The sequence below is a fragment of the Astatotilapia calliptera genome, chromosome 3, assembly GCF_900246225.1.
Source record: "Astatotilapia calliptera chromosome 3, fAstCal1.2, whole genome shotgun sequence".
Classification (NCBI taxonomy): domain Eukaryota; kingdom Metazoa; phylum Chordata; class Actinopteri; order Cichliformes; family Cichlidae; genus Astatotilapia; species Astatotilapia calliptera.
The window spans coordinates 50697543-50708468 of record NC_039304.1 but is presented as its reverse complement, the minus strand read 5'-3'; the positions used below and the strand labels follow the sequence as shown (position 1 = coordinate 50708468).

The following is a 10926-nucleotide window of genomic DNA, read 5'->3' as shown; positions in this document are numbered from 1 at the left end:
ACACTGAAACTCCTGAAATGCCTCAATCAAGAGTTCTTGCTCTGCTGACGAAAAATACTGAGCGCGCTCCTTCGACATTTTCGCCGACCAATCAAAGGGTTGCCGATCAATGTTTCTACTCTCGATGTGTAGCCCCTTTTAAGCCACCCGGCGATCTCACATTACTTCATCCAGCTATACTAATCGTCAACAACAGGTGTGTTCGGAGAACCGGAATAGTAAGCTCAAAGTTAGCGCGATGATTTGATCTTGGGTGTGTCATTTGATCTTGGATGTAGTAAGCGAGGTACGAAGAACGGGCCCCTGGTAAGATTTTTTAGGTTGTAAGTATACACTCATGTGCAGTGTTGGGTAAGTTACTTTAAATTAGTAACTTAGTTAGATTACCAGTTACTTCTATCAAAAGTAACTCAGTTACTTCAAGTTACTCATTACTTTCAAAGTAACTAGTTACTAGGGAAAGTAACTTTGGTTTTACTCAGAATTCTCTTGTTAATGTGTTGCTTCTGTAACTGGATACCCAGCAAGATTACCAGTCTTCTAGCTTGCTTACTTGCCACAAGTGCACTGTGCCACCTACCAATAGAAAGGAAAAAATTCTGTGCATTTTTCTACGATAGAAATCCCACGCCTGGACCGTTGTTGACCGCCGCCATGATTGTAGCCTACGTCACAGCGTCATGTTTTTACATCCAACACAAAAACTGCAGTCGTGGTGCTTTCGATTGTATAAAACCAGAAATTCTGCCTTCCGAATACGAAGATGTAGGTAACACCAGACTCCAGAGGAGCTGCATACAGGGCTGGGCTGGGACACTGGGACAGACCCGGGCATTTTGACTAGAGACCGTCATAAAGCCTTTGAATGAAAAGAAACGCTGATGTACACTGTTCTGATGGTATATATGCATAAATAGATATTTTAAATGAGAAAAAGAAAGAAAAGTATTTCTTTGTGCCCCCCTCTCCCTGTTAATGCCCTACCTGGCCCCCTGGCAACACTTTGCTAGACCCGCCCCTGCACAGTTACCAGCTGTCAGCTACATAAAAAAAAAGGATCCTGGTGTTATTTGTCTCTCAGAAACAGTTCATAACTTCCCTTCAACTCATTCATGTCACCTAAAAGGTAAACCTGTTTCTCCATCACCTGTTCAGCTCTGATGATCCAGTAAGGACATCTCCTGGTTTCATCTTCATGTTTCCCTCTCACCAGATAACCAAACCATATCATGACCAGCAGCTTTTTTGCAGCTGTGGCTCCAGCAAACATCAGCTGATACTAGAAATTAATATTAAATAAATCCTAACAATAACTGATCAAGCTTAAACATGCTGCTGTTGTTTAGCGCGACCTCCGCTGGTTTCCTCTTTCGGCGCAAAGTGGGCGATAAACACACAAGAGAGAAAAGCCAATCAGCTGATCATTGATCAGTTTCATGATTGAAGTAGAAACAGGAGAGGGAGGGTTAACTAATTTAAAGTAACTTACCCAACACTGATGATTACACAGTTTTACAATCATTCCAAAACTCTGTCCTGAAACTTTCCACTATCTTTTTTGTATCAGACATACTGAGACAATATTAGGGATAAATAACCAAGAAAACAGCTCCAGAGAAAATACCAAACTATACCCAATTTACAGTACTATACTTTGAATAGTCTCATCTTTGAGCTTAGAATAAAGGGAAAAACGATCCCTTTACCTGTCGGCTTCCCGTGGCTGTCTATTGCACCGGCTATTGCAGATAATAATACAACCGCTTCTTGCCAGTTTTTGTGTTTCTTTTTATCGCTGTGTAACTGATGTCTCACGGTTAGTATCATGGTTGCTAGGCAACCTGACCAGCGTGACAGAGGCTAGACCGTCCCATTTCATAAGCCTCTTACTTCCGCACTTCTCGTACTAATAGTACGCACCGTACGTAGTACGCGTACTTCAAGTGTGCAGACCCTGAATTGGGACACAGCCATATATATATATATATATATATATATATATATATATATATATATATATACACACACACACACATACATCACTGACTTTCAGCTTGTTGTGTTTGTGGATATATGACTGACTTTAATTATTAAACATTCGCACATAAATAAGTGACGTCATATTCAGTACTTTTGACAGTTCACTCTTCGGCCGCTCCATCTTATTAGGGAAATTCCATATACATAAATGTAAATTTCAAAACTCAACCCCATCATTTAATTTGTTTTTGATTGAAATTGAATATTACTTAAACTCTCTTAAATTAACTTCCAATAAAAAAGATTTATTATTGATTGAAATTCATTCAGAAATGTTTAACGAATGAGCTGTCACAACTTTCAAGTACAAAGTTGTTATGAAGTCTGTCACATCCCCCCCCCCCTTTTTTTTCTTTTCCTTTATTTGTCCTTCTTATTTCATTGTACTGTATATTGTTACTCTTATTTGCCTTGTATGTCTACTGTACAAACTGAACTGGAATGACTGACTGTTCGCTTTATAATTTCAATAAAGTTTGGAATAAAAAAAAAACTCTTCTGCTCCCTTCTGCCGTATTTTGCGGCAAAATTCTCCACACCCACCGCTGCGCTATGGATTGTGGGATATATGGGATCACGAAGCGTGCACCGGACCACGCTTGATATTTGGGGTAATCGACGGCGCATTTGGAGTATGCATTTGAAGTACTCTTTGAATTGGGACAGCCGTCGTCGAGTGGCGGTGACGTAACCGCACTTAAAATGCGTACTTCAAACGTGCAGACCCTGAATTGGGACACAACCATAGAGAAGACTTTCTTGCTTGCAAACCTATGTGTAAATATGCCTAAGAATTGCACAACAGCATTTGCGGTGAGGCTGGCTTGACTGTGACTTCGTAAGTGAAGGCTCACTTGACCGCAGTTAGCAACCAGATTATAATGTTGCAAGCAATCACAAACTCTACAGTCTGCCTAACTCCAGTGTATACCAAACAGTCTATTGTTCGCAACAGAGATAAACTCAACATAAACTGAACCCGCATTAAAGTTAGCTCGGTGCTTACCTTTAGATGAGCCCACAAACCGACAGAAACTCCGTGACAAAGCTGGAAGTCTTCTAAACACAGGAAACAGATCAGGGAGCAGAGACCCACGTGGTTCACGCTGATCTCAGCTAGGATCCAGGAGACAAGGGTATGCAGATATCGATCCAAACGTTGGTAGTGGTATATGTTCCTGTAAGTTTACTGCTTTACTCCCGTTTCATTAAAAGCAGCTCTCTCTATGCTCGCCTCATCTACCACACGCACACACCTTGCTCCGCCCCCTTCCCGGGCTCTGCTATAGTGATGGTCGTTCGCGAACGAAATGGCTCTTACGGTGTGTTCACACCGAACGCGATGGACGCGAATAAAACGCCCCAAACGCCCCTAATTTGACGCGTGTACATTCGCGTCTCAACGCGTGTCCAAGAAAAATCCATCGCGCGTCAAAATATGATATTTTGACGCGCGTGACGCGCGTGAACCGGAAATGTGGGAGGAATGTGGGAGGGAGTTGTGCCAGACCTGGTTTTGCAAGATGGCAGCTATCGAGCTAGCGCTTGAAGAGAGAGTCTCCCTTCTCTATGTACTGTGGAGAGCAGAGCAGCAGCGTAAAAGACGTCCTCGCCGTACCTGGGTCCATCAGGTCCTCCAGGCGCGTGAGCAGTTTGGTGAGTTTCACCATTTGCTCCAGGAGCTGCGCCTGGATGACGGCAGATTCCAGCGATATCATCGTCTGTCACCCGGCCAGTTTGAGGACCTGCTTTCCCGTGTCGGTCCCAGAATCGCCCGCCTAGACACCAATTACAGGCGCTCAATCCCACCTGCAGAGCGCCTGTCCGTCTGCCTGAGGTTAGTAAAAGTGGTCAATACGGTAGTCCTTTATTGATACCTGTGCTAATATATGCTAAACCAGCCATTTATACACTGCTAACATGGATGTGCTATGCTAACAGTGAATGCTGTCGGTGTTTACTGATGGCATAGCACATCCATGTTAGCAGTGTATCGTGTATACACTGCTAACATGGATGTGCTATAACAGTGAATGCTGTCGGCGTGTATAAACTATCGTTTATACACTGCTAACATGGATGTGCTATGCTAACAGTGAATGCTGTCGGCGTTTACTGATGGCATAGCACATCCATGTTAGCAGTGTATCGTGTATACACTGCTAACATGGATGTGCTATAACAGTGAATGCTGTCGGCGTGTATAAACTATCGTTTATACACTGCTAACATGGATGTGCTATGCTAACAGTGAATGCTGTCGGCGTTTACTGATGGCATAGCACATCCATGTTAGCAGTGTATCGTGTATACACTGCTAACATGGATGTGCTATAACAGTGAATGCTGTCGGCGTGTATAAACTATCGTTATACACTGCTAACATGGATGTGCTATGCTAACAGTGAATGCTGTCGGCGTTTACTGATGGCATAGCACATCCATGTTAGCAGTGTATCGTGTATACACTGCTAAACTGGTACTGTTTATAATATTTCTAGTGATACTCAGATGGTCTCATCAAGTCCCGATTTAATTTAATTCGATTTATGCTGTTATCAGTGGTTGAATGATAGCATGGCTGTGGTGTCATAGGTATGGTGAGCCAGATCATCCCCCAGGTAGCGACGGCCATCTGGGACTGTCTAGTGGACGATTTCACGGCTGTGCCTTCAACTGAAGACTGGCGGTCCATCGCAGAGGGATTCCAGGAGCGCTGGAACTTCCCCCTCTGTTGTGGAGCTCTGGATGGGAAGCACGTCCAGACGAAGGCACCCCCCAACTCAGGATCCATGTTCCACAACTACAAGGGAACTTTCTCCTTTTTAAAATTTTCTTAATAAATGGATCTCTACTCCAAAATAACCTAACCTCTCTTTATTCTCTTAAGTAACTTGTCTTCACTATGTTCCTATAACCAGTGTGATGCAAAAGTTTGAGCAACCTTATTAATAGTCATTATTTTCCTGTATGAATCGGTTACAGTAAAAAATGTCAATTACATATATCATATAGGAGACACACACATTGATATACACTACATATTTATGTTATTTCTCTTTTTATGTGTTGCCAATATATGCACCTGCTTTATTTAGTGTAAAGTTATTGCACACTTTCTGTAAATCCAGTGAACTGCATTTCACTTCTCAAATATCACTGTGTGTGTCTCCTATATGATGTATTTAACTGACAATTTAAATTGTGACAAATAACGATTTGTACAGGACAATGATGGCTATTAACAAGGTTGCCCAAACTTTTGCATCCCACTGTATCAGTATATTTTGTCATTAGTATAATATGAAATAAATTCTACTTGTGTCAAGTCGGGTGCCAATATTTGCTGTGTAGTAGAACAGAGACATTTGTCATTATAAATGTTTATTTGATAAAATATATAAATTCAGTAATAAAAAGATTCAACATAAATATATAAAATTTAACTATTTACAGAGAGACAGGAATAAAAAGGACCCAGCTTGGAGTGGAAGAGCCTCAGGGGAGAAGGAGGAGAAGAATAAGAACATTGTTTCTGCCCTGGAGAGCTGCTGCCTCATCAGAAAACTACTGATCATTAGGGTCCAATGTTTCCAAATTTAGCACAGCTGTGCTGTTGTCAAAAACTAATTTATGAATTTGGAATTTCACGAATTCTCGTGTCTGAGGCGGCATGCTCTCCAGAGCATGAACAAGGCCGAGGAGGAAATACTCTGTTGCAGACGGGCGTGGCCTCTTTAGGGACTCCAGGATAGCCAGCTCCACCGCCGATGGACCATCCTGGGACCCTTCCCTCGACCGCCTTCGAGCTCTCCTCCTCTGTGGGCCTGTAAAAAACAGAACAAAACACCACAAAGAAATGAGAAGGCTGCTACTAGATTGTCATTTTCAAAATTGAAAAAAAACCAGGATATGAACAGATTGGTTGTAGATATTTAGTAAAGGTGATCACAAGGGAATCCAAGCAAGTAAAAAGCTATCAGTGCTTGATGTTCATACCTGTGGGTGCAGCAGCAGGAGTGGAGGGACCAGGGACTGGGGAGTCAGGAGAAGCAACAGGGGAGGACTCTGCTGCATGATAACTTGACTCTATCAAGACAATATTAAATGTTAACAGGTTGAAGACAATAGTCATAGAGAATATTATATTATTATATACTTATTATTATATACAGTGGTCTCCCATTTATTGCAGCACATGAACAGTAGTCACAGTTCTCACAAGTTGATTCTCAAAGTGCAAACCTTTGTCGATTTTAAAACGTAAAAGTATTATGCCGCGCTTTTTCTCCGTCTGCGGCGCCACTTTTGTGCGCCTTTTTTGCTCCCGGTGCAGGTGTCTATTTCCGAATGAGGGTCATAGTTATGAGTGTTTTTGTGCTGTTTTTTTCTATTTGAAGTGATGGTTATCAAAACCAAACATGATAAGTTTGGCAAGCGCAGGAGACACGACACGGAGGAGATTTGTCATTTGGGCTGCAGAATGCAATGCGCATCGTTGAAAGCTGTACGGTGCAATAAAAAAAATCAGCGAAAAGGCGAGGCGGTGACGGATGAACAGCGGGACTACTTTATACTGTTTATTAATAAACAAAATATATTCCTGTATGACAACACGCATAAATTAACTGCCTACATTAATTAATTGTAAACATACCTTCTGACTGACACTCCCCTGCTGCCTCTTCGGGCTGTCCCTGGTCCTCGGGGGAGAAGTTCTCCACGGTCCGCACCATATTTCCGCTGGTCTCCCGCGGGGTGAGGAAGGGGTCCAGAAACCCCATGACCGCGAAGAACTTCCATCTCCTCCCCGATCCTGCTGCAGACCCACTCCTCTTCTCCTTCTCTGACCTCTTCTCCTTATTATAGGTGTCCCTGAGGCTCTTCCACTTTCTCCTGCAGATGTCCTCTGAATAAACGCATTATCTGGTTAGCGGAAAGGTATTTGTACAACAGTGGGAAAATCGCGGGACAGTAGGCGCGCTTGCTAGCTTTTGCACGGCTTCATCGGGTCAGTCTGAAAATTAAAAAGAAGAAGGAATGAACTTACCAGGTTGCCCGATCTCCTCACTTATGTGTCTCCAAGCTAGGTCCTTTTTATTCCTGTCTCGGTAGAAATAGGAGCTGGCATCATATAGCTCGGGGTGGTTAGCCACGGCGCTGATCAGCTTTTCCTCCATACTGAATGAAGAATGAAGGGCTTTGGCTGGATCTGCCCCTTTGACCTAGGTCAGAGCCACGTCACCAGGCTCCTGATTGGTTGTCGCGGCGCGATTTGACGCTGGAGTTCAGATTTTTCCAACTCGAGCGGTAGACGCGAAACGCGCGTATGCACAAAGTGCAACACAAAAACTCACGCGCGTGGTTTTATTCGCGCGTCAAACGCGCCTGACGCGCTACACTGACGCGCGTTTCACGCGTTTTGGCGTTTTCGCGACGCAAATCTGCTTCCGAATTTTCGCGGGACCCGCAATCGCGCGTCCATCGCGCCTTTCCATTGACTTTACATGTAAACCTGACGCTCTATTCGCGTCCATCGCGTTCGGTGTGAACACAGCGTAACACCACAGAGTGGCTGAGTATGCTGCTGTACTGAAGGATATCACCACAGCCCAGAACCGAGACAAAAACTGCTGTCATGATGTAAAAGGCAACAACTGGATTTAACTGTAAAAACTAACCATTTTTCTGTTTATTGCTGAAAAATCTATTAAATTTATTGTTTTCATTAACACAGATACTTAGATATGAATAGTATGCCACTCTCTCAGGCTTGTCAAATGAAAGGGACGAGACATAGCGTAAATAAATATGATTTCACACACCAGGAAGCTGCTCTGTGACAGGAAAATGAGCAAACTTTTACTGAACTGAAAAACATATCTAAAATGTCAACTAAACTATCAATATCAGGCAGTTTTTCTAATACATACTCAACAAATGTGTCCATGGTTGTATACATCAGAGATGTTTTCCCATGCATTATGAAGGAAAACTCTTATTCAAAACCCCACAAACAGCAAATTCTGTAACAAACATGATCTGTAATTGTTTGAAAACTCACCAGATGACTTCATGATTGACTCGAGGACAGGACAGAAAATACAGGGTTGTGGTAACTGTAATATGTTCTCAGGACACCTGAATGGAGATTCTTGTCTGTAGTGGCAGAAGTGATCAGTTCTGAATACCCTCTGGACTGAAACAGCTCCAGAATCTGTTTTCTTCCACTGAGTAACTAAACCTCCACACACAATTATTGGTTGACAGTCCATTATCTGGTCATTAAGTCTGACATCATTACCCGTTTCCAGGCCCAAACTCACTGAGAGTTACAAACTGTCTAAATTATTTCATCTTTAATTAAATCATCAGCGTTGCTGCTTTACCAGGTGTAACAATTAAGTTTAACATCCAGGCATCCATGAAAACAGGATTTATTAAATTTAACAGAGTTAGAAGTTAGCAGGAAGTTAGCGCGCTAGCTTCCACCTAAACATGATATAGCATGTTCTGACTGAGAGATTTCTGACAAAATTAAAACGTACAGCTCTGCTATCACTTCCAACATAAATGAAGACAGAAAACTAAACAGCAGTGACGTTTGTAGGGTTACTGAAGTTGGGCTAGCTGCTATATAATGATGCTACGTGATCGCTAGCTGCACAGCTATGTTAGCATAACATAAACAGTGAAGCTGGAGGATGAACGCTAACTTTTTTCCACTCAATAAAAGTTAACGTGAGGGTTTCTGATGGTTGGAGACAAATGCAATCGCATGGCAGGATGCTGTAAACGGACCAAACGTCAGTCAGGAGAACAACTGAGATAATCCATCCACAATACGAGGTTAGTCATTAATATACTGCTGCATGGGCTGGGCTGTAGTTACATCGTAAGGGTTTAAAAACTGAGCTTTAAAATGATTAGTGGTGATAAAATCCGAGAGAGGCCGACAGTGATCGCTGACTGTTTTTAGGGGCTTGTTGAAATTAAATAGAACAAAATACAAAACATTAAAACATGTTAAAAACACAAAAGCCATATTAGGGTGGCTGTAGCTCAGGTAGGGTGGCTGTAGCTCAGGTGGTAGAGCAGGTCATCTACTGATCGGAAGGTTGGTGGTTCGATTCCCGGCTTCCCCTAGTGCATGCCAAATATCCTTGGGCAAGATACTAACCCGAAATTGCTCTCCGATGCATTCATCGGAGTATGAATGTCAGTTGTGCTTGTGCGAATGGGTGTGAATGGGTGAATGCACAAGTTGTGTAAAGCGCTTTGAGTGCTCAGAAGAGTGGAAAAGCGCTATATAAGAACCAGTCCATTTACCATTTAAACACAGAGTAGTTTGGGCCTGGAAGTAGGGTTCATACGTCATCACTTAAAGACCGGATTTCAAAACTATCTGCAACAAAGGAGCCTTGGAGGTGAGACTCTGTGAGACATAGAACATCTGTTAAACCCAGTTCGTGATGACTCTTGATGTCACTGATGTGAGATGGCAAACCCTCTGTATTGTGATGGATCAGTGTAAGAGTGTCAGGTCTGCTGGCTGTTTCTCCGACCTGAAGAAGAGGCATCATTTCCTCAACACTGGCTTGTCTCATGGTTTGGAGAGCTGCAGTTACATCGGGATTGGAGTAAATCTTTTTCTCATCCAAGTCCAGGAAATAGAGTCCAATGAGAGACGTCACCCTGCTGAGAGCAACTTAAGTCATACCCAGTTCAAAAATGTTCTGCATTGAAACTACAGCTGTCTGTGTTGTAAGACCCTGGGTTTTGTGAATTGTGCAGGCAAATGCCAGCTTTACAGGAAGCTGTCTGCGTACCGCTCCTTTAAACTTCAGACTCTCCTCTGCTCTCTCAATGTAAACCAGATCATCAGATGCTGCATTAGCACTGTGGTTGTTTCTCACAGGCTGCTGATTGTCCAGTTTAACTATGTGTCCATTATATTCAGATCTCACCGCCTTTATTATTATACCAAAAGCACCATTGACCAAATGGTGTTTGAAAAGCCTTTATTAAACAGTCAGGAAGAACAAAAACAATGATTGACTGATTACATTTCATCTATAAGTCATTATTCCAACATAAATAAATAAACAGACGTGCTGTGATATCACTGAGGGCCTCACTACTCTGACATCACAGTGTCATGTTTATAATGCAGCCTGATGGTGAAGGAAGGATTTGAGCCCACAGCTGACTGTGGGAGACCCACTGTTGTGTATGTTATGGTTCTTTAAACGGACTCGGGCGCAGACCAGAAATTCCTTGTGAAAAGAAGACAGTGCGTTATTACAGTCAACAGAACACAAGGTGAAAATATGTATACAGAGTGTCAGGGGTAATGGGGGGGCTCCACACGCTCCACTCTCTCTCAGGAAATCCAATTCCTCTCCTCCACCGCTCCTCTCGCTCTCACACACGACAAAGCCACAGAAGCGAGTCCAGAGATTATCTAAATACACGAGAAGCCAAGTTAGTAACAGATCTCACAAAACTCATGGGTTCAGTTTACAGATTTGCAGAATGACTGACGCTGATGGCACAATGATCCAGCGAAGAATAGCACAGGTCCACCCTCTTAAGTAGTGCTTTAATCACTGGAATCAGTAGCAGGTGTGACGCAGGCACAGGTGCGTGTGTGATAGATTGATTATTAGTTCAAGTTCAGAATATAGTAAACAGTTGTGGTTAAAAAATAATTTATTTTAAAAATGTAAATCTATAAATAAGGGTAAAAGAAGTCCCATGAAAGAGATGTAATGTAACACAGGCTAAAACAGTTAAAACAGTCCATGACTTTGTTCAACCGTATAACTATGTGACTACAACTTGTTTAAAATTCAATCTGTGATCTGCTTGTCGAGCCTGGGGAAT

The 10926-nt window shown here is 42.6% G+C and overlaps 1 protein-coding gene and 1 long non-coding RNA gene across 2 annotated transcripts; one reads left to right on the top strand and one right to left on the bottom strand.

Moving 5' to 3' along the window:
- The first annotated feature begins 3845 nt into the window (after nt 1-3845).
- Nucleotides 3846-4905, top strand: LOC113019767 (uncharacterized). Its single transcript, XR_003272080.1, has 2 exons — nt 3846-3877; nt 4636-4905. It is a non-coding gene; the product is annotated as an uncharacterized LOC113019767 (long non-coding RNA).
- Nucleotides 4906-5607: 702 nt separating this feature from the next.
- On the bottom strand, nt 5608-7287 carry LOC113015610 (uncharacterized). Its single transcript, XM_026157652.1, has 4 exons — nt 7091-7287; nt 6698-6949; nt 6040-6129; nt 5608-5867 (listed from the first exon to the last, which is right to left on the bottom strand). Exons 1-4 carry the CDS (start codon nt 7218-7220, stop codon nt 5608-5610), a joined length of 732 nt encoding a protein of 243 aa, XP_026013437.1. The 5' UTR covers nt 7221-7287.
- Between the last annotated feature and the right edge of the window lie 3639 nt (nt 7288-10926).